Genomic DNA, 27,828 nt, shown 5'->3' on the forward strand with positions numbered 1-27,828 from the left:
CCCCCTCCCCGCACACATCTTCAAACTGATGTTTTCCGACCTGCTGCCAAGCTGGAAATCGTTCCCAGCCCAGCCTCCCCCACGCTGGTAAAAATCCCCTTCCCTTGGAGGCATTGGCCGCGCTCCCGTCTGCCCCCCAGCCTGGGGCGCCTGCAGTGACTCCCTGTGGTGGAGAGGGGCGATGTCAGTCTCTCCTCCACCTCGTCCCTCCCCGTGTCTCTCGCCTCCTCCCCCAGGCTTTCGGCGGATTCCGCTCTCCGGGTTTTCCGCCCGTCCCGTTGCAATCCGCCACCTCGGAGCGGCCAGCGCCGTGTGCGAGCGAGGCGGGGAGCTCGCCGCCCGGGCAGCTGATGCTCAGAGGAGCGGGGAGCGGGGCTGGGCGCCGGTGACTTCGCCCAGCCGAGGGAGCCGCTCGCAGGCAGAGGACGCCGCCCGGGGCGCGCACCATGGGGGACGCCCGGCCCGCCGGTGCCGGCTGTTAGCAAGTGACAGCGGACTCGGGAGAGCGCAGCAGCCCGGCGTGCGGGGCTCGCTGGGCGGCGGGGGCCGGGGAGGGCAGAGCGCTGCCGCGATCCGCGTGTGTGTGGCTGGCTGGCTGGCGAGCCCCGGGAGCGGCGATGCCCTTCGCCAAGCGGATCGTGGAGCCCCAGTGGCTGTGCCGGCAGCTGCCGGCCGCCTCGCTGCTGGAGGAGAGTTTGGGCTGCCCCGAGCCCCGGGACCAGCCGCAGCCCGAGCCGGAGGAGGCTGCCGCCGTGGTGCCCGCGGAGGCGAAGGAGGCTGCGGCGGTGCTGACGATGCTGGATCTCTGCTCCGTCAGTAACGGGGCCCTGGCCCGGATCCTCCGGCAGCTGTCCGACGTGGCCCGGCACGCCTGCACCCTCTTCCAGGAGATCGAGTCGGAGCTGCAGCTGGCCCAGCGCAGGGTGCGGGCGCTGCACGGCAAGATCGGCGGGGTGCAGGGGGTGCTGCGCAGCCTGGATCCCAAGCAGGAGGCAGTGCGTGAGTAGCCCGCCGCGCCTCGGCCCCCTGGGGGGGGGGCTAAGCCTTGGTGGTGGTGGGGGGCTCTGTGTGTGTGTGTGTGTGTGTGTGATCGCCTGGGAATGAAGCTGGGGGGCAGCCGGAGGGGATGGGCTCTGTCCGGGGCGCTTGGAAGGGGGAGAGAGGGTTTCCGGGCGAGAAAAGTTGGTGCTTTAACGACTGAAACCAGGGGACGGACTTGCTGAGCTGTGAAGTTGAATGAATCGGGGGAGCGGGGTGGGGGTGTGGGTGGGGGGCGCACGCTTCTCCTAGACCCTGGTCCCAGCTTGGCCCTGCTCCTCCTGGCCGCATCGCCGCCTAAAAAGAAACCAGCCGCTCTGCGAAATGGCCCGAAGTCCCTACCCCTGCCTGGGGGCGGAGGCGACGGGTGTTTGCAGGCTGGATCTGCCCGGGGGGGGAACGGGGGACAGGGGACCTGGGTGGAAAGTTGGGAAATGGACCGCTGGTTTCCAGGGCGAGAGCATCTGTTTGGCTCGGCAGCGCGGTTGCCTGTTCCACCCGGTGGGTGGTATGGGATGATCCACCAGTCGCCTCCTCACCCGTCCCAGCCCTGGGCGCGCCATCCCCGCCTCGCTCAGGAGTCGCTGGCTGCCATAAGTGAGCCCCGGCCGCTTACGGTGCGGCCGGGCATTGACTCTGCGGCTGCAGGCACCAGCCGGAGTGGGGTTGCGCTGCTCTTGAATTCCTCATGATAAGTAAATGCCTGCTCAAGGGGCTGGAAGGTGTGTGGCAACAAGAGGGGTCCGGGGAGGGGAAAAGGACCTCAGCTCTCAGCGCTGAAGGGATGAAAATGCCTGAATTCGCCAGGCTTGTACTTTCCCAACGTTCAGGTCCGACAGACCCACTTGATTTGCTGACGTTGACCAGTGTCAAAGAGACAGCTCCCCAACCTGGTTGTTTTCGTGTGTGAATTTATACACAAAACAATGCGTATCAGTGTGTTCCTGGGCACAGGGTGTGCAACCAGACCATTCCACTATCAAGAAAGATGATGTCAGTGGTTTCTGACTTACATAAGAAGCTTCCTGACTAGGATTTCTGGGACTGCATAGTCAACAGCGAAGGATTTGACAGGGGATGTTGCGAAGGCCAAAACTATAACTGGGTTCAAAACAGAATTAGATAAATTAATGGAGGATAGGTCCATCAATGGCTATTAGCCAAGATGGTCAAGGATGCAATCCTATGCTCTAGGTGTCGCTGAACCTCTAACTTCCACATGCTGGGACTGGATGACAGGGGATGGATCACTTGATAATTGCTGTGTTCTGTTCATTCCCTTTGAAGCATCTAGCACTGGCCACTGTCAGAAGACAGGATACTGGGCTAGATGGACAATTGGTCTGACCCAGTATGGCAGTTCTTATGACAGAGGAGATGCTGCAGGATTTATACAAAGGTGCCCATGGGATTCCCCCCCCCCACCCAGGAATCTCTGATACTTCTCCAAACCCAACCTTCATTTACCCCCTGTCCCTGTCAGTGCAAATTTCCCTTATCCTTAAGAATATTCCTGACATCCTGCTTAAAATTCTAAGCTCTTAAGTAGAAATAATAAAAATGATAAATCTGTGGTCAGTTTTCAAGGCCATAAAGTCATGAAGTTTGAGGAGTGACTTTTGTTTTGAAGAGCAACCCCTGAGGAATCCTGGAAAAAATTAGATCTGTTGTGGTCAAGGCAATATTGGACTGTTGTTATTAGCAATGAGTGCTTTAATCCTGCTTCCTCTCCAGTCAAAAGCAGTGACAGGCTCTGTACTTCTAACAGCTGTTAATACCTTCAGAATGTGGCTTATGTTAACAACAATTGAATAGAACCATTTTCAGACTCTTAGTGATGTGTACATTTCCCAAATATTTGTGAATATGTAATTGTCTTAGGTAAGATTTCTGTCTCAAACTCTGAGCTAACACAGTAAAATATGTTGAGTCCATTTCTTCTCTTGCTATCTATATAAGAGCACTACTCAGAGAGAAACACGGGAATAGATTTTGCTCTGTTATTCCAGTATGAATCCAAAGTAGCTGCACCAAGTTCAGTGAAGTTACTCCAGTTTACAGGGGCTAAATGAGGCTGAAATATGGCCAGTCTTTTAAAAAGATATTTGGAAGTGAACATGACATTTTAAAATTCATTGTCTGATTTTTCCTCTCTCTCACACCTGTGTAGAGTTGGAATTTAACCCTCTTGTGAGTCAATGAACTTCTTGGTGAAAAGAAGCATGCCCTAGGTGTTCAAAACAGATATATAGAATGAAGTGCTCAACTGCAACTAGAGTAAATCAGCGTAGCGCCATACTGACTTAAGTGGATTTATGCTGATATACGCTGGCTGGGGATCTGGCCCATGATGACGAGAGAAGGTTTTCTGTTTCAGGTGAATACTATTGTATAACTGGAGTGGTTTTTTCTTTGATTAGAAATGTGTGGTGTGAAAGAGGATTGTGTGATGAAAGGAGGGGACCAAGTGAGGAAACTAAACCTCTTTGGGCCACATTCTGCTCTCATTTATACCAGTATAAATCCAGAGTAACTACATTGAGATCAGAGGAATTACTCTGGAGCCGAATCTAGCCCTGTGAGGGTTTTTTTCCCCTCTCTTCCCTCCTCCATGGATTGCATTTATGCAGTTTGTATGCAAATTACAGTATGACACACTGATGTTACATTAATGTAGCTCCATGATCTTCATTACCCAAGTGTTGATAAAAGCAGAATGTGGCTTTTTACCCACATTTTAATAGTGCCAGGAGCTAAATTTTCAGCTCTTTTGGAGGGGAAAGACTTTGCTGATTCTCTCTCCCCACTTCCCCATGCATACACACCCACACCTGGATAGTGAAGCTGTAGAGATCCCCCTGGATGACTAGATCATGTGAATGCTCTTCTGGAGGAGCCCAGGGACAATGTCCCTACTTCTCACATGTATATACTGTGTCGCATTGATGCAGCTACTCACACCTACATACCACCTCTCCACACTCATGTACTAGTACCATGTATCTTCCCTCTACGCCCCTGTGTATCTAGTGTATGATTCACAGACTAATCCACGTTGCACATTAAAGCACACATCCCATCCTACAGTGTATGAAGATGGCATGTCCAGTTTTTCCGTCCACAGACCCTTCCTCATTCATTAGTACTATTGGCAAAACCTTATGCAATTGTTTTTAAACATGGTGGACCAAACTCGTCCTTGATTTTATTTCACTGAACTCAACAGATGAATTTGGCTCAACTCCATTGAAATCAATGGAGTAATACCAAGGTTGAATTTGGCCCAGTACTTTTAGCATATCAGGGTGTGTTGGCCATATTTGCTGAGATGCTGTGCAATATGGTATTAGAATCTCAGATGAAGTACATTTTAAAAAGACTTATGTTTATAAGTATTAGTCTGTCTTGCTACTGTACAAACACTTGGTGTAATAACACTGCAAATTGCAGCACAATGATTTAAGAATAATACCATCCAATTATTAGGCTGCTAGCAGAGGTGCTCAAAACATTGAGCAGTGAAGTTTCAGGACTTTTTTCTCTCTTTCCTAACGAGCCAGACAGATTACAAGATTTTGTTATGAAGACATCTAGATAATTGACCAAATCCATCTCTGGAGTATTCCTATTGAAGTTAATAATTATATCAGGTAGTCATTTGACCCAATATATTGACAAGTCAGGTTACCACTGTTGAGGAATCAAAAAGATGAATGGTGCTGTAAAGAACAGGAAAAAGTCTCTTAAAACTAGTGTATAATAGCAGTGTATATAAGTATTACAGAAAGTAACATATTTTACATTTTTAAACTTGAAGATTTATACATTATTGACATAAAACATTTGACTAGGGATCATAGGAAAGTCACAGCAGAAAATTTCAAGGACTATATTAGAAGTGACATGTTGTTGGGTTTTACAATAATGCATATCCCCAGTTCTGCAGTCTTCTTTGAGTCTTAACTTCTTTGTCTCAGGGTCATAGTTATCTGACTAATAAAGACCTCAGGACTGTTTTTTTTTTTTTTTAAATTTAGCTTGAGCTTTTCTGTTGTACAGATTCTAATTTTCCTCTCACTTCTGCTTAGAAATGGGGATTGGGAAATTTACCAGGCACCTGTTAGCTAGAGGAATAAACTAAAAATGTTGGCAGAAGGGCATCATCTAGGTTCAAGGAAAAGATTGTCCCTTTCTCCCCACCCCATCCCCAAACACCCCCACTTCACTACTAGGATTCCTATCATAGTCCAGTTCCTGGATCTGGGTTAACTTTCCATCTTTCATGAATGTCTCTGGTTAATAGGGGTCTAAGAAATTTGAATCCATCCCACCCTACTGCTGGAAGACAGGAAAGAGCTTTCTCTTTTCCTTCCCTGCTACTCCAAAATTGACTATTCTCTACCCTTCTCTCGCTCTCAATATTTTTTTGTCCTACTCCACCACAGATTGCTGCTGCTGCTAGAGTTTTCAGAAACCAAAGCAAGATGATAGTGACACGATTCCTGGCAGTCTCACTATTGCCTACTACAGCTTTCTGATAGTCTGCGGAAGAGAAGAATGAGGGGGGATTTGACAGCTGCTTTCAACTACCTGAAAGGGGGTTCCAAAGAGGATGGATCTAGGCTGTTCTCAGTGGTAGCTGATGACAGAACAAGGAGTAATGGTCTCAAGTTGCAGTGGGGGAGGTTTAGGTTGGATATTAGGAAAAACTTTTTCACTAGGAGGGTGGTGAAACACTGGAATACGTTACCTAGGGAGCTGGTGGAATCTCCTTCCTTAGATATTTTTAAGGTCAGGCTTGACAAAGCTCCGGCTGGGATGATTTAGTTGGGGATTGGTCCTGCTTTGAGCAGGGGGTTGGACTAGATGACCTCCTGAGGTCCCTTCCAACCCTGATAGTCTATGATTCTAATAGCAATGAAACTACCGAGAATCTTATTAGTTTTACTGTGTTGTTTATTGAGAAAGCTGTGAGGATCAGTAGAAGCACAGGATCTGTCTGCAGATTCAGGAAAGCAGCAAGGCATATTTTCATATCTGGAAAAGTTACTTCATACCCCCAAGGACTACAAATGTAACACTTTTTAAATTAAAGCTTCAATTTTGCAAAAATTGATGATGTAGGTCACCCTACTGGCCAGGGAAGGTTTACTAGTAACCAGCGTTCAGTAGGCAATGGAGTTTTAAAGTCCTGTGATCTCTAAGAATTCCATAAGTGCTGAGTTTTTATTTTTTAAAAAAGCATAAATATTTTATTGAAAATGAACATCTTTTAAAAGTTTAATCCACGAGAGTAGAGCCTCACTTCTTCCTTCTGCGTTTTGCTATATAGCCAGGTTCAGTTCTGTGGCTACCAAGGAACAAGGGAACGTCTTGTGTTACTATGCTTTTCACAAGTTCCTAGGAGCAGCTCTAGAGTGCTACAAGGAGTTTCACTACTTTGGTATTTTTTCCTTTAAAGGGACAGTATCAAGATCAAAATAATATCTTAAATTCTTTACTTGCAAATTTATTCAGTCATTTATAGCATATGCTTATGCAGCTTACTTATTACATTTAACTTGGCTTGGTCACTGGAAATTGACTGGTTAGTTTCACTTTTGCTTTTTGTCAGTTTCACTCTTTTTCCACCTGTGGGTGGAATGCTGCTGAGTATGGGTTTCCAGCACTGCAATGACATGTTTAATCCATAATGATGATCTGCATGCTCCTTTCCTTACACCACCACCATTTTTTTTTTACAAAACCTTTTATTTAGATCTTAAGTGAAGATGATGATAGTGTCTTCTCATTTTATTATGTTGAAGTCCCAATTACTGCTGAAATGGAATCTGTAAAGAATCCCCTAAATGAAGTTGTCCAGAGAGCTTCAGAACGGATATGGTTTGCTTCATCAGAAACCCCAGCCTCTTTAAGGATTGGTGTTTCTTTAAAATAACTTTGGGGGCATCCTTTTAAACATAGAATCATAGACTTTAAGGTCAGAAGGGACCATTATGATAGTCTAGTCTGACCTCCTGCACAACACAGGCCACAGAATCTCACCCACCCACTTCTGTAACAAGCCTCTAACCTATGTCTGAGCTATTGAAGTCCTCAAATTGTGGTTTAAAGACTTCGAGGTGCAGAGAATCCTCCAGCAAGTGACCCGTGTCCCACGCTGCAGAGGAAGATGAAAACCCCCCAGGGCCTCTGCCAGTCTGCCCTGGAGGAAAATTCCTTCCCGACCCCAAATATGGCGATCAGTAACTCAGATCCCACCCTATCTAACATCCCATCACAGGCCATTGGGCATATCTACCACTAATAGTTGAAGATCAATTAATTGCCAAAATTAGACTATTGCATCATATCATCCCTTCCATAAACTTACCAAGCTTAGTCTTGAAGCCAGATATGTCTTTTGCCCCCACTGCTTCCCCGGAAGGCTGTTCCACAACTTCACTCCTCTGATGGTTAGAAACCTTAATCTAATTTCAAGTCTAAACTTCCTGATGGCCAGTTTATATCCATTTGGTCTTGTGTCCACATTGGTACTGAGCTTAAATAATTCTTCTTCCTCCGTAGTATTTATCCTTCTGATACATCTATAGAGAGCCATCATATCTCCCCTCAGCCTTCTTTTGGTTAGACTAAACAAGCCAAGCTCCAAGGGAAGGAATTATTGGAAGCAAACCATTAAAAAGTAACAAATAAAAGCTATATTTTGTTTTTTGTGAGGTTGAGACAAATGAATTCAGTTAGACGGCAACTCCATTCTGTGCTCTTCCTATTGTGCTGAGGCATGATAGGAGATAAGGAATGGATGACCATCCTATGTCTTGTATTGTTTCCAATACCAGTAACCACAATAAGGAATAGAGTTTCAGCTTTCCTTAATTCTGTACTCCAGTGCTTTTCTGAGTTCAAGACACACCTGAAGCATCTGAAAGTAGGGTATGATGTTTTGGGTTTTTGTGCTTTAGGAAAAGCACATTGTTGTAATCTAAGGTATGTGAGGTAGCACAGAGCCTCAATGACTCTTTTTGCCCTCCCTCCCCCATTTTATTTAAGTCATTTGAACTAGGAACTCAGTCTGGGGCCCGTAGACAAACCTGGAAAGAAAAATTGTACATTGGATGTGATAACCAATGCCTTCAATGTAATGTCTTTCCCTCACACTCAAAACCAGTGAATAATAGAGCACAGTTCTTCGTCCTTCTGGAAATGGACAAGATTTCTGCCTCTTTATCAGTTACCTTATTTTTTTAGAAGACTTTTCTCTATGGCACTCTTGAGTGTAGTTCTTCAATTAATGCAACATGATCCAACATTATGTATTTCAGTTGATTTCTCTTGTGGTATGGGAAAGCAGGAGAGTTCCCCCACTGCTCTGCTTTTTATAGGCTTGGAGGGCTGATGTCAAATGAGCAGGGACTGTGGGATTTGGAGAACTGAAAGGATGGTTTGCGTGTTTGGTTTTTGCTAGCGTCGGAACAATAAAAAATGGAAGAGGAAAACCAGGGGGTAAGAGTTTCCGTGCCTTACAATAACATTAGACTGCACACAGTCATTCAAAAAAGAAAAGTAATTGTCTTTGTTTACAAATTAATGATGCAACTTAGTTTCTGAAATAGAGAAAAATATGTAGAGTCAGGTGGAAGGCTTTTTAAATCTATTGTAAGCAATGGGTAGAAACTAATACCAAGGACTCTTACAAAAGCACGTCTGCAGTGATCTTATGCTCTGGAATCTTGGGTTGCCACCTTGACTCACATTGTGTCATATATAACAATCTATCCTTCTTAAAATAAAACAAAGGAATAAAATTTAGGCCCCACTGAAGTCAAGGGAAAAACTCCCATTGACTTCAATGGTGCTAGGGTTTTACTCAAGCACTTTAACAGTGAAAATTAAACAACTCCTAAATAGCAGAGGAATATGGCTGTTTCGGGGTCTTATTGCTAATTGAAGAGCCCTTCTGATGAGAGAGGCTGATATATATAAAAAATATTCAGAGCTGGATTCTCATCTCATGCCAGTCATACACCTGGGTAACTTTGTAGACTTTAGTGGAATTAATGGAGCTACTCCTGACTTACACTGTTGTGAAAGTAGAACAGGCCCTATATGTTAAGTAGAGATATTGAATGAGGGTCTCAGCTGGTATAAACTCCATTAAGGTCAGTGAAGTTACACACGTGTGAAACTGGTGTGAGGGGACTTAGGTGTATATGTGATTTATACCAAATGAGGAGCTGGCTTGATAACATGAGTATATGTTTTCATACAGCCTGCATCTGGTGTCTATTTGAGAATCTTTATAGTTTAATAATGTGGGTAAAACTCTGTGGTCTTTGTGTGTCCTTTTAACATCTTGCTCTTGGTTCTACCTCCTTACCCCCTTCTGGTGTGATTCATTTATAAAATAGATTGTCTTGGGGGCTGGGAAGTGAAGGTAAAAGAGACTGTGGTTACTTAAATTCTTTGTGATGGAGATCATGTGGGAGAGTCAATTAGCTATCTGCTTCCACACATGAAAGATGGGAGTTTGACTTCTGTGGGAGGGAAGGGGAAGAGCCTGGAGTGTAACCAAAACCTATTGGCTAATTCTGAAATGTCCTTGAACTAAGGGAAGGAATTATTGGAAGCAAACATTAGTATCAAATATAACGGTGCGTCTCAAACGCTGCTCTGGCTCAACAAAATCTGACTTTTTTTTTTACATTTCTTGCATAGAATTGCCTGTTTTATGACTTTTATATTGTAAGGATCAGATTATGGCTGGCATCCATAGATATGCAAGGATGGGGAAAAGAGACAGAAGAAGCTATTCTTTACCATGCTTCCCCATGTATGAGCCAGCCAAAGCTGCTGCCCTGAGTGCCAGGACCAGGAAAGATTTTTTTTTTCTGAGTGTTGCTGCTGCTGAAGTGGGGCTTTGCGCCTTCCCTTCAAGCTGGCCAGCAAAATAGAGTCAGTATAGGAGAGTGCAGCTTGTTTCACGGCACTGCAGGCTTTGCTCTGGCATAGCTTTCTCCAGCACCCCTGGAAATATTGTACCTGAGACAAGCAGCGATCCCCAGAATTCCCACTTACACAGAGCTCCTCCAGCCCCACCCCCGCCCAGCCCAGCTTGTGGTTTAGCAGCCAATCAGCACCAACCTAGCCCTGGTTATTTACTTGCTAGAACAAAGATAGCGTGGATGCGTTCTCCAGGAGAGTTTCCTTTTAATTGTTTGCTCAGTGCAGGTCACAGCGCTCAGCCGATAGACAACTTTGAATGGTGCAAATGCAGCGAAGTGGAGCAACTCAGTTGATGGGAATCTATTAAAAGCAGAATGCTAGCGTTTTGTCCGTCGCCGTCTCATATACTGGGATACATAAGAGTAATTCACCTCATGGCTATGGTTTTATCCCCTTATTGCACATTAGGTAATGTTACTGCACATTGGGTGGGTGACCAGACCGCAAGTGTGAAAAATCGGGATGGGGGAGGGAGGTAATAGGTGCCTATAGAAGAAAAAGCCCCAAATATCAGGACTGTCCCTATAAAATAGGGGCATCTGGTCACCTTGCACAGTACATTAGGGCTGGCTGAAGGTGTGAAGGAATCTCTAAGTGAAAGTTGCTGTGGGTGCATCAGTGCCCACTCGCTGCCCTCCATGTAACATCATGGTGCAGTGAGGGTAACCAGCTGCTTTGTACCTGGAAAGGGCTGCTCTACCATACTTCCACCGCTTTTAAAGGTGAGACTGGACATGGGAGAACCAGGTGAGAAGGAAAAGGACCTTTATGGAGATGAGGTAGATTAAGAAATCTGTGAATTAAATGTAAGTGCTCCCCCAAATGAGGATGATTCTTCAACTGCATTGGGAAATTCCTACATTCCTCAAATATTCTTTACTACATTGGGGGCTCCAATGCTGATAGATCCAGGGCGTGGTCCCCATCTGTTATCCCACCCCCTGCAGTCCTGGCGCCGACCCTGTCAAAGACTCTCTCTATCTTTTCCATAATTTGAAGGATTACCACTTCATGGTCCCCATTGATCTTTAATGGCAATGTTTTGGTGTCTGAAGTGGAGGAAATATGATCAGCTTGCGAGAATATTTTTTACAGCAGAAGTGCACAGTTGTGGGGTCTTCTGAGTCAGAGGGCTGGGCTTTTCGAAAACCTGTGTTTCAGATCACTCGCAATCTCCATGTGATCAGAGTCTGACATCAGAATCTCTATTGGAGTGGCTTCAGTGATTAACCTGGAAAGAGGGGAACTTTTTCTGTGTTACTGAGTGCGTTTCGGGGGCAGAGTGGGAATTTCTTTCTTTCTTTTGATGTATTAGCATCAAAAGAGTCTTAGCTTCATTCCTAATTGCTTCTAGATTTTTAAATTTATATATCAGTATGTAAGTAAATGCAAGAAGAGATAGCTGTTCAAAAAGGCAGGGTTTATAGCATGATTAAAATAAAAGATAGCATCCAGTGTATACTGCTGTAGTTGAAATATCTCCCCCGAAGACTTTTAGTTTACATTCTCATTATATCTAACCGCTTCTAATGCACTGCCTGTTTTAACAACTGGCATGTTTTTAGGATGGATGTTATGGCAGATATACTCCCACCATATTTTAACTTGAGACCTTAAATTGTTATATCTGTGTATTTGACAATTCTTTTTATACATCTCAGATTTCTCTCCCTTCCCTCGCTCTTTTCCCCCTAAACTTCCTTTTTTAAAGAGGAGTGGAGGAAAGCAGGAGGGAATTGAAATCTCATGAAGAAGCTGGTATAATTACATTAGGAGTTGTGGACTTGGAACTCACCTATATTCAATGAACACTGCATGAATCTGCAATGTATTTCTCAGCACAGGGTGATTCTTTATCTTTTATATATATAGGTTCACTGTAATTCTTACAAAGCCACTTAGTGTTACTTTTTGCTTTCAGTTGGAGGGATAGTTGGACTTTGAACTGTAGCCATTCAGAATCTGGCAGGGAGAAAGTGCTGAGAAGCTGTCCTGTTAACATGTGCATGTGATTAAGACCAATGAGCATGGGGTTGTGTGTTGTACTAAAAATAGTCATAACTTGTCAGTTCTTTCCACCTCCCTCCCTAAAGTTTATTGTTTAGCTTGCAAATGTTTAGAAGTAGCTTTAAGTTGGGAGCTCAGTCCTGCAGCATGTAGACCTGTAACTCTCAGTAATTTCAGGGTCAGCCTATTGCTGTACCAAGAAGGAAACAGATGGACTGCTTTAGCCAACTGCTTTGTACACTCAGAGCTTGAGTAGCTTTGAATGCAAAAACATTGTCTTTCTGCATGGATCCCCGTTTTATTTATTTGTATTTTGTCTCTTCTGATGCTGTAGCATACAATACATAATACAATTGCAGCTGCCATAAGAAAATTGCAGAGGGCTAAAGTTTGTTGATAATAAAAGTAAGATAGTCAGCAATAAAAGTAAATCACTGTATTAAAAGTGAACCTGAGTAGCAACATTTTTGTAACCTAATATTCATGTTAATCTATTCCCAGCATTTGGTCAAATCAAATAACTTGCTTTTTTATTTTAAGCAAAAATGGCTGTGGTGTGAATCATAGATGCTCTGTGTGGCGGGGGTAGAGATGAAACAGGTAGAGCCCTGCAAATTTGCTGATATCTGTTTTATATCCACAGACCATATTTGTGGGTTGGATGCAGATACAATTTTGTATCCGCGCAGGGCTCTAGAAATAAGATTGAGTCCAAACAGAAGGCAATAATCAGCTTGCCACCTTTCCCTCCACCCCCACTCCTCCCATGGTTCTTTATCTGACCCAAAGCAAGGGGAAGGTCAGGTCTCAGCATAAGCAGGTTCCCTTCCCCTAGTGGACAGTGGTTTCTGGTGAAGGGCTAAGTGCAGCAGAGCAGGCAGGAGATGCACATTAAATCAGTTATTAGACCATGCATAAAAGTTCTGAGAAAAGAGTACACCTCTCAGGTGAACCACTAGATTCCCTGGCGGAATTGGTGCTCCTCAATTGCTTGCCTTTGAACTCACAAAGCTGAGGATAATCCTGAGTTCTTGGTAAGTGGATTATGCTTGAGGTTGCAGGGGATGGAATTCACACACTCTTCCCCATCTGCCCCATACTACACTGCTTGGCTGCTGCTGTCCCTGCCTCTGGCACAAATGTGGCTCCAGTGGTTTGCTCTATATCACAGTGTTTGAAGTCATCAGAGATTCCCTCTCTTAGCATGTAAAGGGTGTGGGAGACCCCCTGCATGGTCACTCCACTCGCATATAACCTGTGGAGTTGCTGTGGGAATTCAGGGGCATGGAGAGCTTTGCCCAGGCTCAGCAAGCCAAGGGTAAGTTTCATCCATAGGACAGATCATTTTGTCAACACTGTCTCTTTTCCATTCCGTCTCACCTCCCAGAATTACTGGGTTTGTTAACTAGTTTCCATCTAAAATCATTTTTTGTCTTCTATGCACTTCCTTTAGGGGCTAGTTTTGGCCCTTCCTACTGCCTTAACTCCCTTCTTCCCTGCATCTTCAGTGCTGCATTTCTCAGGAGACGCAGTGCAGAAGTTATGCCTTTATCTCTGCCTTAATGGTAGAGGCAACCCTTCCTCCCCCACCTTACTGTGGACAGGAGTGGTGATACTAATTTTTATTGGTGTGGTTTATTCTTCATTGATTATCTTTAATAATGTGTTGCTGTCTTGTTCAGGTAATAAACTGCTGAAAACTTCCTAAGGTTTAATTTAAACCAAACCAAACCAAGCCTGCTTCTAATGGATGTTGTAAATGGATTATTGTCCTTAGCATATTGAAAGCTTCTTGTGTTAAGTTCCTTCATTTTAAGGGTGCAGTATATTTTGTTGCAATGCTCTCCAGTACTCTATCTCATTCCAGGCTTAAACCAAGGGGAGGAGGGTGTGGGGGGGCGAGGGTGAGGGAAATCAACTAAACTAACAACTTAAATTACAAATCAGTTATTTTTTTGGGCTGCAGCAGTATTCCTAATTTATGTTGTACTTTGGTCTTGATCCTGCCTTGATGACAAACAATGGGATAATCTGTACAGACAAACTGGGATAATCTGGAGTTTGCATGTAATAACCCTCTGGCTGCTATTTGGATGAAGTGTTCTGCTATAAGCAATGGACCATATCCTCAGCAGATGTAAATCATTTATACCCACTGGGGATTGGGCCCGGTAAGTATAAGAGATACATAACTGTCATATGTGCTCAAAATTCTCCCAAATGTGATGTGATGTGAAACAGAATAGAAAGACTTAGCACCATGCACCAGTTATCTGCACTCTGTCATCTGTATGGACATTAAACAAATACATATCTTCAACCAAACTTATTCCTGGTGTAAGTCCATTAAATTGAGTTACATTGGCAATGAATTTGACCCCTCATGTGTAGCTTATTTAGTACACAAGATGGAATAACCAATGCCCTTGAACCTCCTATAGCTGTGTACTCACTTAGGGAGCTATCTGTCTATATCCTAAATCAACAATCCAGACATAAAATCTAGTATGGGGTATCATGTAGAATTGTGGAAATGCTCCTTGAGGTAGAATGTTGGGTCCATAAATTAATGAATGGATTACAGCAACCTCTGACTGGGTGTAATATGGATAATGTTCATTTATGTAATAATCCAGTTGTAATTTAATACAAATTACTAATTTACATTAGCAATAATAATTTATCTAACTGTTCCATAGTTCTGTTTTAGAACACAATCAAAAGGAAATTGGTTAAAATATGGTTAAATTCATTAAAATGAAATATGAGAGGGAGCTACAAAATGTTGCAACCCTTAGTGATTTTTCTTGGAGCCTAACCCCTGGGTGACAGTAAACACAAATTGATGGAAGGGTTAGCATAGCAGTTGCATTATTGTGATGTGACATATCGTGGTACATGTGGTCCTATGGCTTCTTCATCATCTAATTATCTATTGAACCCTTTTTCCAATTGTTGAGATAGGCTAGACTAATGCAGGACCACAGCTCTGTGTGTATGTACACACACACATACATAATGGGAAAGTATATAAAAAGAAATGAGTATGGGCAGAGGACATCATGTAAAGGCAAAAAGGTTCAGAACATTGATTATATTGAACTTAGATCGCGAGTATATAGGGAAGAAGAATTCTTGTCATAGCCATACCAGCAGCAACTGATGCAGACAAAAAGGTCAAGGTACAGTATAATTTCCACTTTCCAAATAAAGCAAAGATTAATCTCTCTAATTTTTTTAACTCCACATATTTCATCAAATGGTCAGAGTTTGGTACCGTGTGGGTCTCGGTCAGTCTTTTAAGATAGCTCATTTGCTGTACAATATTTGTATGTTTGTTTTTAAAAAACTAGAACAAGTCTTATAATGAAGCAAGTTGTGGACTGACAATGCCAAAGCTTTAGAGTCAATGAGATTCTGTGGATTGATGTGTGAATGCACACCAACAGTACTTGTGTTGTACTGGAAGATTGTGGGGCATAGCCTACTATGCGTAGCAAAATGGTGCTGGCTGGTAGCAATATAGATACGGTGCAGACCACAATGGAAGAAGGTGGTGGTATGGGCCATTTCTCGGCAGTTCCTCCAGACTGATCTGAGGACTCGCATGAGAATAAGTTTCTTTTTGATCTCAAAGCCACAGATAAATCTGTATACATGTTTGAGGAGAGGTGAAGGAGAATATTATGAAATGTAAAGGGAGAAGAGTATCCATCCTTGAATATTCTCACTTATATGCTGCAGTTGAGGCTGGCCTAAATATGCTGAGTTGATACTGATGTTGAGGAATCTCTCCTACTGGATGTAATGGACCATCTCAGACAAAAGGTTTATTGTTTGGAGACTTGGGGCTAGTGGTTTTTGGTTGTGCTTGTAGTTTGGATATGTTAATTTAGGCACCTCTCCATTGAATATATTGCCCAAATTATATCGCAGCAACTGACTGAAAAATGAAATAAAGAACGTTTAACACCCCACCCAGTGAAATAACAGTACTAGCTACTTTGTGAAATTAATGCTCCAGAGAGAGGGAGAGAAGGATTGTATGCAAACTGATATAAGTCAGTGGCGTAATTCTGAGATTCACTGAAGGCAGGTTATATTTATAATTGCAAAAAATATGAGGTTATGCCCTTTAGTTTGTTCCTTTGTAAATAGAGTTGAGCCTTAGGCCAGGTCTACACTACAGATCTATATCAGTAAAACTATGTTGCTCAGGGGTTTGAGAAATCCACATCCGAGAGTGATGTAGTTATACCTACTTAACCCTCCATGTAGACAGTGCTGTGTTGTTGGGAGAACTTCTACCGCTGACGTAGCTGCAGTCTCTCGGGAAGGTGGATTCGCTACTCCCATTGTCATAGCACCATCTTAACTAAAGCTGTACAGCGGCTCAGCTACAGCAGTGCCGCTGTGTTGCTGTAGCGCTGTGCGTGAAGACGAGCCCTTGGTCTTGTCATCTGTATATCGATAGATATAGCTACATTCTGGCCTCTTTTGCTACACTCCTGTAGCAGGTTCTTCTTGATTTCAGCGGCATAAGCCAGATGGGCAGATGCCTAGGGCTGAATGATAAGATTGCATCTCACATAAATATCCCAGAGTTGAAGGCTTAGAGCTCATGTGAATCAAGGTTTGGTCAGGATTTCAGGGCATAGATAGGATGATTCTGCTACCTCAGTCTTTTCTTCAGACCATATTTATTGATTTTGAAGATTTAAATTCAAAAATACCAAAGAATATCTTAATCTTCAGGCATGAATATCTATCTACATGAGTGCTGCTCATTAACTAGCAGGAGTTGTATAAAATCTTATGCAGCAAGATGGGAGCCCTCCCTTCCCTTTAAAATACATAAAGCCATTTCCCTTCTCTTTTCAATATCTTGGCTGTAGATCCAGTTGGGATTCTAGGATTGGCCAGCCCCTAGCTTTATTTACTCAAGCCCTGATCCTGCAGTGATCCTGGCTGTGGGGTCCCCCGGAAGTGGAACAGAGCACGGTGCTGACCATATGGCATGGTGATGACCATGCAGCATACACTGCAGGGCTGGAACCAAAGATACCAAGTTCTGTCCTGGGAAGATACTTTAGTGCCATTTCTGTGGAAAGTACATCCCCTTTCTGCTGCGTTATGCTGCTGGTACTAGGCAGATTGTGCTCACTGTTATTAATGCAGTTCCTGAGATTTGCAGATCCTGACCTCTTTCTGTCTGCTGCATCCTTAAAACCCTGTTGCCTTTTTGAGAGGTGGCTGGTTCCAATGAGAAGCACTTGTTGGCAGTGCATGATGCCTTCCTTCTGGGCTGTTGATTCTTTGAAAGGATTGTTTCAGGGAGGGGCAGAGGAAGGTGTGGGGGGGAGGAATGGAGTGGGTGACGAAGAAGCTGTGTGGCTGTGAATGGCCTTTTGGTAAAGCATTGATTCTAGAAGGTATACTGCAGGGCGTTTAAAAGCACTCAGATGCTGCAGTCTTTTGCCTTATGCTTTCCAAAGGCCCGATTTGAGGGGTGGTGCTTATCTTTAAATAGCTGGATCACAAGGAGATCATTGTTCTCTTGGGCGCTGCGTAATTTTGCTTTGAAAGAAAGTTTCGCTGTATGTACTGGGATAAGGGACACAAAGATTCAGTATAACGTTGGGCTGGGATGTATTGTGTTTGCATAGTATAGGGAAAAGAATTGCAAATGTTGGGCAAGTTTCATCCCTGGAGTAATTCCATTAACTTCAATAGAATTATTCCGGAGAGAAATTCAGCCCAATGCCTCTCTATTGCTAATGCCAGAGAAGTTCCGATCTGTGGAATCTCACTGTAAATGAGACTCTCTTTATATTGTACATGATGGCTGTTCGTACTAGATATTGTATAGCTAATTAAGGGTGAAAGTCAGCACTTGAGTACTGCATGGCCTTGTACTGACCCAAGTCCCACTTAAGCTTTCAAATCAAAACTCAAGTGAGACATAAGTACTTAGCCCTTATTGCAAGGGGTGAATATCACCCTAACTGTGTAAGCGCTGAGTTTACCATTGTCAAACTCCCAGACCAAACAAGCTTTAAAATGTAGCCATGTTTTCTGATCTGATATAAAATTAGATGGTTCATCTCATCCCATGCATCCATTGAAGCCTGCCTTATTCTGACATAGCTTTCATGACAGCTAGATTACATTTGGAAACACCATAGTGCTATTTACTAGAGCCTGTTTCGTGCCAATGAGCTGTGATTATTTATTACAAGAAAATGTGGAAAGCTGCTACTTTTGTGGCCTAAATTGCCACCAGTAAGTGTAACCTTCAGGTGAAAACATGGGGCCCAAATCCTACAAGGCACTGGTTGCTTCCCAGGGAATGCTGAGCATAGTCAGCTCTAGAACGGGCTGGGGAGAAAGGATGGTCTAGTGGCTAGGACTTGGGAGACCTGTGTTCAGTTCCCTGCTCTGCTAGAGACTTGTTGTGTGACCTTGGGCAAGGCTCAGGCTTGGGGCATGGCCTACGCTCCCAGGTTATGCCAGTATAGCTGTGTTGGTTAGGGGTGTGCATTTGCTTTAAATCTGTCATAGCAATGTCAGCAGAAGCACTAGTGGAGATGTTGTTGTATTTACCAGAAAGTCACTTACCTGGTATAGCTTATTTTGCTCGGGGAACAAGTGTAAGCTGTACTGGGAAAAGGACTGTTTTGCTGGCATAAGCTGCATCTGCGCTAGGAGGGTTTGCCAACATAGCTGTACCAAACCTTTTAAATGTGGACAAGGCCTTAATCTCCCTCTGTCTCATTTCCTCATCTATGACATGGGGATAACAGCACTTCTTTACCTCACTGGGGTGTTGTGAGGATAAACACAGGAGAGATTGTGAGCCACTCTGCTGTTAAGATGATGGATGACACATGAATGCCTAAGATACATTGTTAAGTATGCTGTGCAAGTGACTAGCACTTTGCAGGATTGAGGCCTTACAGGGCAACGTTAAAATAATTCCCTCTTTAATGGACCTATGCTTTCAATACCATGAAGTGCTGATTGGCCAAGGAATATCACCGGCACATACAGATGACATTTTCCATTCCTTCCCTAAACAAATAGGGGTCATTATTATTGAGAATGCTAGGATGTTGTCCCTCAAAGACAAAACTTTAGTTACAGTGACATCTGCAGCTGCCACTCCTTCAGGAGCTGGATTGTGGTGGAAGAGTGAGCTGCAACACTTCCTTACATTACAAGCTACATGTCCTGATTAATTACAGTTGGGTAAAGATGAGATTATGCCATGGGACTTCGTTTAATTAAAAAATAGTGCTGAGAAGTTTAATAAATGTCTGATGTGTACTGTCTGGCTGCTGAGTGCAAATGTTGCACTTTTTAGCAACCCTTAGCGGCTCTCTTCTAACTTCAGTCAGAAAGAGCCCACAGATACCCAAAGGGGAAGGCTGTGCTGGAGTGGTGGTGGTGGAGGAAGGCTGGAAGTCCAGGATCTAAAGCTTGTCTTGTACTGTTGAGTGGAAAAATTACAGTCATGTGTGTGAAATGTGAACTCAAAGGAATTTTGTGTGTGTGGTCTTATTTTGTTTCTTCCCTGTTCCCCCACTCACCTGCATCCAACTCTTTCATCTATTTTAACTTTCTCTTACATTTTTGTAATAGTCACCGCTAATCTAAAACAACAACAATAAGAAAGTGTCTGCGTATAGAGTCTGTTTAAACTGTAGAAGGCGCAAGTTCTTCTAACATTCTTTTTGTTAGTACAGGCTTGGGAGAGACCTAATGCTCCATGATAGCCATATGTTAGCAGCGTGTCCAAATGTTACAAGAATTGCATGTAGTTCTTGCGTCTCCTCTACAATGGAGTCCTGCACAGCATTAAAAGCTTACTATTATAAATCTACAGTTATGGAAAGATTGTAGCTTTGCCTCTGCAACTGTTACCTTATTATGATTATTAATGTAATATTTACAGTTTACTCCCCCACTTTCACTGTACCTAGACATTAAGGAGGTGGGAAAGTATAGACATTGTAGACATCCTTCACCTGGAGATTTTGTTTTAAAAAATGTCCATGGCATCCGTATGAGCTCTCTGAAGAAAGATAACCCCAATTAACCTCCAACAAAGGTTTCTGGATCATATAAGATTTGTCTGGGGCCCCTGGGGAGCACTAGTCAGAGCAGATTGCATCCAGAAATTAAGCTTTTGCCCACAAAGTTCTAGGAGAGATACTGAAATAGCAACCTGTCCCTTAGCACTATGGTGTTTTGCTTTGCCTAGGTGTAGATTAGAATTAAGCCTACTTCACTTACCAACAATGATAGACTTGCATTATATTTAGTTCTGACCTCCATTCAGTTAGAACTGTTCTTAAAAATACATTGCTGGTAGAGTAAGCAGCATAGTGGCACAATTTGGACTGAACCACTAACCAGGTTGGCACTGCTCAAAAAAGAATAGGGAAAGATTTTGCAGAAATAAAATAGCTTTCTTCTTACAGCAGCTGTGTTGCAAGAGATGAAAGAAAACATAAAAATGAGTCTTTTACTTTAAAAACACCCTCAGAAGAATGATTCAGTTATAAACTAGTTTTTTCAGGATCTGCAGGTGGCTTGTACACTGTAGTTAGATCCCTGTTTTACCTTTTACATTCAGATCTGCAGCTTAGTTCATTTTAGGGGGGAAAAACCTCTTAGTTTTACAATATGAGATTTGTAGTTTTTCAAACCTGCCCTCTTGTAGTATGATTACACTTTTCATTTCCAGAAGGGAATGCGACTGTGATTTGATACTGACTGTTTCAAATCTATTTATTTAAAGTATGCTTGTAAGATCTAAAATTCGGTAGGTAGGTCATACAGAACTATAGGACAAATCTGAGATTCTTCCTTCTGCTGACACTCCCCATCCCAGCAGAACACATGAGTTCTATGCAACAGGGCAGCTGTAGAGTTGCCAAATCCTCTGGGAATGGCCTGGAGTCTCCCGGAATTGTCATTGATCTCCCTGTGACTATTGAAAACAATCCAGGAGATTTTAATAGGATATTTAAAAAAAATGACATTATGTCATGTTGGAAAAAAGAAATCTCCTGGAATAGCTTCAGTCAGCGTTGGCAACCCTAGGCAGCTGGTCAAGGTCCAATCACTACAGATATTCAGGCAGCATACTACAGTCCTGGGAATAATCTGAAGGGGTAGTTCTGAATTATACAGTCCTAGGGCTCAGAGTGGACTATGTGGGATTTTCTGTTCTTATTGTGTACCCTTCTATAATCTTGTCTTTTGAAGCATTTAAAAGCTTGAGGAACCATGATTAAAAGCCTCAAGTGGCATGCTTTTCCATTTATCCTCTAAGAGGATCGGCATCAGTTTCACTGCTCTGATCCATTATAAGAACTCGCAGAGAAGACAGACTCTCATTGACTTCAGTAGGCTTTTGGTCAGGCACTGAGTGCAGTAAAGGAGCATTATCTCTTATAATGTAGCAAGCACAGTGTTGAATATCTGAAGCCATTCTGTTCTTTTCCACCTAGGTTCATATGCCACACCCATCACTGTCATAGCTGTGCATATCTCCTTCCCTATCTCCCTGTCAATTGGACACGTATATTAAGTACATTGTAATTGCAGAATTAGGTATCAAATCCTTCAAATAGCAAGGGTAGGTGACGCATACAGCATGTAATGGATTTGAAATTTACCATGTTTCTCTCTTCCTGATCTTTGAAGTCAAAGATTGCTAGCTGCCACTTCATGAGAAATCGCAAAGAGTAGAAGAAAATATTTCAAAAGCTTTGCAGAATCATTCAACCTAGTTTAAACCCACGGTTTACTTGAACCCCTGGAGGTCAGCTCCATTTTTCAATAGGATAATCTGGGCATCTCTTGTGGAAAAAGATGTTCATCCCTGATGTTGAGAGAATGTGGGGTGGGAGGAATCACTCATGTGCTGAATGCCCCTCAGATAAAGCAGGTGAGGAATCTTTTTACTAGATGTTTTCCTGTTGAAGAATGCCTATTCATTTAAACCAAGACTGCTGGTGGGAAAGGGGTGGTGTTGATGAGTTTCCCATATAGAAAAAAATTTGGAGAAAAAACTTTGGAAATTGTTGAAACATACCATGTTGACATTTTCTATTTGAAAAAGAAAGTTATTTTTTTGGTTCAGAGTGACTTTGTTTCAAAATTTAATTTAGAGAAAAACAAATTTAAAGAATAAAAAGGTCAAAATTGAATTGAAATGAAATGTTTTGAAATGATCAGAACAAAATGTTTAGATTGACCTGAACCTAACTTTTCTTTGGATTATTGGTTTGTGAAAATTGTCAAGATTTTCTAGGAGTGGGAACATTTTGTTTGAAATATCAGATTTTCCCAGGATGGTAAAATAGTTTCCCAGCCTGCTTGCTCTTTGGTTACATTTGAAGATTACCTTTTCAGTTGTTAGAATTTTGCAGGTCTCGTGATTCCAGTTATCTTTAAAAATATATGTGTATCTACCTCTCTTCTTGCTGAGCCAGTCTTGCTCACCTTACTCAAGCGTAGTAAAAAAAAAAAAAAAAATTGGCCCATGAGTTAATGTTCGTTCCTGTGGCACTAGTACAAAAAACATTGTGTGATCTCTGCTAGATCTGCCTTGAGTTAACTAATGAACATTATTCCTATATCTCTAACATCACTGATGATGCATCAGCAAGGAAGTCAACAAAGGCAGCTGATTGTCAGCTATAAACTTTATTAGAAACCTAAACAAAAGGCCAACATTTGGTTGGAAATAGTCATTTTTATTTGGAAACGTCTTAAGAAGATATACAGAGTAGTAAGTTTCAAGAAGACAAAGGGAAATGCAAAACGAACCCTCCACCATAGCCTTTTAAACAGTTTAGCATTTGCGTTTTTCTTTTATAGTGATGGTGAGGCCCTGATAGAGAAGCGTGCTTTGTGTTCACTTATTTCAGATTATCAGATTTATACTGTGTTCTCATTAGCAAATGCATCAATTGTGTCAAGACTAAACAAAAAAGAAAAAAATTATACAAAATTGGCAATTTAAAATATTTTCAGGGGGGCACATTGGAAAGAGTCCTGACTGAGTCACAGGGTGAGAAGAATATGACACTCTGTAGGAAGTTGCGTTGAGTGAGGATTATCCCACTCAGTTGTCTGGCCTCATAAAATGAGACAGCCCCCTGTGTGTCTCCATGAAAGTGATACTTGCCATTGATATCAGCAACTGTGTTGCTTTCTAATATTGTGATGGATGAACTTGCAAGGATTATGTTTGAGCTGCAAGAGAAAAGACTGAATAAAAAAGGATACACTGATGAGATTGTAAAAAGATTCTGCGCTGTAAGCAGAGCTAATTGTTGGTTCATTATTCACAGAAATAAAGGTTTTGTTTCCTCCTTCCCCTCCCCCCCCCAGTTACTGCACAAGAAGGGGAGGGGTTGTGTCAAAGAGATTGTATAAAGCTGGGATATTTTCTTTCATATTCTTCTGTCCTCTGGATGCAAAGAATACCCTGCAACGTGTGGGCTGAGATGTATGTGTCACATGTGCCCCCCTCATACCCCTGCCCCATGCTGAGTTTTTTTTATGTGATCTTGCAGGATAAAGTTGCTCCTTTAGGGACTTGCCTTGTGAGCATTTGATTTCTTAAACTATAATATGAAAGCAAACAGCTGACCCCCAATGTCTGCCTGTCCAGACTTCCGCTAGCATGGAAAAGGGATAGAAACATTTTGAATGAGGCTCCGTGTCTCTCTGGCTTGTGGTAAAAGTGCCATGTTAACTCCTCTATTTCATCAGCTGCTAATAAGGGCTATGTCCTGGAGGAAATTACATTAGCTATTGCGTGGCCCTCCAGAAAAAAAGGCTAGGTACCTCTCATGCCACTATGTATTTGGCAAAGGGTGTGACAGCCAGTGTTGGGCATTAATTATATCTTAGGACATGCCACTTGCTTATGGATGATGCTGTGACTGGCAGTCACATTGCCTTTGCATGAAATGATGCCCCTGTGGTGTTCCATGGCAATGGAAGGGCCAAACCTCATTGAAACTGGTGCTGTGAAGAAAGCCGGGGAGGTTGGGAGCTGGGGGGGCCACACAAGGACTCCACAGCTAGCTACACGTTGCAGAGTGGAGTTTTGTGGCCAGGCAGCCTGAGGGTGCAAGTAGGGATGTGTGCGCGGAGTGTATGCGGACCTGTGGGTGTGTGAAATGCACAGACCTACTGGCCACAGACCCTCCTTGAGAGCATGGTCCAATATTTTACCTCTGACAGCGGGTGCTTCCAGGTTCTTACGAGGAAGGTGGATAACTAAAGAATAACCTGTGCATGTGGGAAATTTCTTCCTAAAACCCATAGTTAGTGGTTGGCTTGAGCCATGAAGCCCTTCTAATTTATTCTAGTCTATCAGGTGCAACTCTGATGTTCTTATTATCCACATTCCTTTTAATCTAACCCTTCTTTGAATACTACTAAGCTTCTAGCCTCAGTGCTAAAATGTAGCAGTGAGTTCCACAGGCTAATTATGTATGGTGTGTGGATGTTGTAATCAATTTTCAAGTTTTTTTTTTAATGTTATTCAATATCCCCTTTTTCTTGTCTCAAAGATTGGGTAAGTAAAACATTCCAATGTACTATCTCTATGCCATTCATTATTTGGTACACCTCTCTCATGTTTCCACCTACCTAAGCTAAACACTCCTAATTTTTTCAAACTCTTCTCATTTAGAAGTCTTTTCATGCTCTCAATAATTTTTATCACCTGTATCTGAACCCTTTTTATGTCTGCTCAATTTTGTACCATTTATATGAGACTGCAGCTAACACTGTCAATATTCTTATGTATCAGTTCTGTGCATTGATTTTTATCCAATCTACTTTTTTTTTTTTTTAAAGAAACTACCTATTAAAACTTTGGGCCCAATTTTGTAGCTCTTCTTCATGTGAATAACTAATCCCATTGACTTTAGTCATTGTAAGTAAGGCCTGCAAAATCCTTGTGACTATTATATATTAGCATGGCAAACTAACTAAGTTACAGACCTGGACAACTTGGTTAGCTGCCATGCTCATTTTCTAATTGCCTGAATTGTTGAAACAGTTTTCTTTAAAGATGGCACTTTCTTTTTTTTTAATAATGAAAATTGTTTTGCAAGAAGGGAAAGCTGTGTTTGTTTTGGAAGGAAGATTTATTGGGATGATATAATCCCAATTTGCATTATCTCCTCACCTGTTTTTCCTCAGGGAAGCTATCAATCTTTATTAACTTTTCTAAGTCGAAAGATCAAAATGATAGACAAATTCCAAAATGGGATGAAAACACTAATATGAGTTGAAAGAATAAGCTTCTTCATTAATACCTGTTGAAATTGAATTCAACGAGGAGCTAGTTCAGTAGAGGTGATCTGGTAAGAGTTTTGTGGGATCAGAATCCTTTGTAACAGGAGAATATATGGTAATAGAAGGCACAGTAGTACACTGGTCTCATCTGGAAGGAGCTATCTTCTGTGAACTCCCAAGGTGGAGCTTGCTTTCATTCCTTAAACAACATAGGCTTGTGAAACAGGAAAATACAACAAAATACCTGATAAACCACTTGAATTTTCTTATAGAAATTGGAGACGAAGACCTATAACGCTATGTAGTCCACATCCTAGCAAATGCAAGATTGCTCCCTGTAATATGTTCTGAAGTGCTGGGTGACTCTAAATGACGCAGGTGATGAGGCTTTCGTGGGGAGGTTATTCCAGTATCCAACAGAGATCACCACTAGGACCTTGTTGCTAATGAGTCCTATTCAGGTGAAAACAGTCTCTGTAGTTGTTGGTCTTTTCGAAGCTGCATTGGCCTGCTGGGTAACACAGATATAGTGCTTGCTCTTGATTTCAAGAGGAGTCCTTTAGCAGAGACCACGTAATAGCAGTATTGACATTACAGGGCTCCATATGATTGCTTCTTCTCCAGGGCAGCCTGTGATGTCTGCTCAGGGCAGGCCCTGACATATTAATGCTGGAAACAGCAGAGGAAGATTTTTAAAGGGGCCATGCTCTGGTGCACAGCTTCATGCCTTTCAGATAGGGACCTGTGGCAAATCAGGTTGAAAGGTTACAGTCTCCAACCCCTCCTTTCTCCCTGACAAAACAAATTCACCCTGCACCCTGTTAGGACTCGGGGAGAGGCAGAGCTGTCAGCCAAATCTATGGAAAACCAAACCAAAACCCATCCTTAGATTTGCTGGTTCTCATCCATATTACCACTTGGACGTTTTGCAGGGGAATTGATATGGATCATATGGCCCCATCAGGTGGAGATAGGTTCAATTATGGGCTAAGGGGTTGGGCAGTTTGAGAGGTGGGGCAATCATCTGACCATGGTCTTAGGTTAGTACTACAGTAATATTTTTAAATTATTGGTATGTTTACTTTGAAAATGTATATAACTTAACCGCACCCCCTGCAATATTTACAGTTATTGAATTGGTACAAATAGTTTCTACTTTGATGGTCTGCATGCATGTGTATTTTATTATCCATGAAAGAAGAAATGTAGGATTTTTATTTTATTTAAAAATATTTTGGAGATCCTATGATTTGCTTGCCTGACTAATTCGCCATGATTTAAGCCCATGGCTGTTTAGCATTAAACTACATTTGGTCAAAGCTAAAACAAGTGGATTCCTTATAGTTTTAATGTAGGAAAATATTTTTTTTTGTTTTCTCATTTGTCCTTCCGACTTGATCAAATCCAGTATATTGCATATTTCATAACTAAATAGGGATGAATTTCATGACTTCTGCTGTTTTTTTACACAAACAGACTTTGATAAGCAAGTTATATTCGCTAGCTGAATTTGATCGCTGAAAGTAGAGCTTTGTGATGCTATTATCATGCTTTATAAAAATTAATAATGTGCAGGGCTGGTTGCTTTCCGTTAAATGCAAAAGGGAAAATAAATAAAATGTTAAGAGAATAGTGGGACATTGTAAGTGGGACCAAAAAGAAGCCACCTCTAAACTAGGCCATCAGGAGACACACAGAACGTGTGCAGTCAATTATTGCTGTCCTCCCTTTGAGCTTGATTGTCATATAGATATAGAGACATAGAGATATATAAAGGCAGGCTTATACTGCTGCTTCTGCAGGGAAACTGTCTCCATCCTCTGCCAATGTAAATCAGGAGGCCTATGGAAGAACCGAGACAAAGCAATATGCCATTCCCCCCCAGGATTAAGCCTTCTCATTCTGTTTAGTTGCATGGTGTGTATAGGTATTTTCCATCTCCTGGGTGTATATGATAAATTTGTACCTCATACATAGGGCTCAATCCACCCCCCGATTACAAATTTCAGGGCTTTTATATATTTTTCTTTACATTTGTACAAACGTGTCGAAAGCAGATGAGTTATTTTTATCAATATAGTTTTCTTCAAAGATGTTCCATCATTGATATTGCATTCAATATATTCAGTATCAGGAGTTTAGTTTGTTAATTTCTGGGAGGCTATAAAATATTCCTTTCCTTTGTATAGCCCCATAGGTGTGCATCACACTCTAACAGATTAAGGCCTAGATGCTGCGCCAAGATCTGCTAGTGTGGACCTTGGTGCCCATGCAGAGTCCCAGTGAAGTCAGAAGGGCCCCTGGATTTTGGAAGGATAATATGTAAGAGAACATGTTAACTCTAGCCAGAGCCGTTGCGGATTAGTTTGTCCCCCCTGGGTGTTTGTATGCCGGCAGGGTTATGGGCCCAAATGGGTCAGTGAAAAAATACTGAGTGTATTT

General features: G+C 42.4%; 1 protein-coding gene across 4 annotated transcripts in view; it reads left to right on the forward strand.

Moving 5' to 3' along the window:
* The first annotated feature begins 298 nt into the window (after positions 1-298).
* NHS (NHS actin remodeling regulator) overlaps positions 299-27,828 on the forward strand; it is a 344,832-nt gene continuing 317,302 nt past the window's right edge. For all 4 annotated transcript variants that reach the window (XR_012160290.2, XM_073356202.2, XM_073356225.2 and 1 more), the window contains exon 1: positions 299-999. Coding sequence is in view for 3 of the 4 variants with exons in the window: in XM_073356202.2 (XP_073212303.2) it covers positions 618-999 (382 nt within the window). In the remaining variant the exon portion in view is untranslated. The remainder of the gene's footprint in view (positions 1,000-27,828) is intronic.

This window comes from Lepidochelys kempii, chromosome 1 (genome assembly GCF_965140285.1).
Source record: "Lepidochelys kempii isolate rLepKem1 chromosome 1, rLepKem1.hap1, whole genome shotgun sequence".
Classification (NCBI taxonomy): domain Eukaryota; kingdom Metazoa; phylum Chordata; order Testudines; family Cheloniidae; genus Lepidochelys; species Lepidochelys kempii.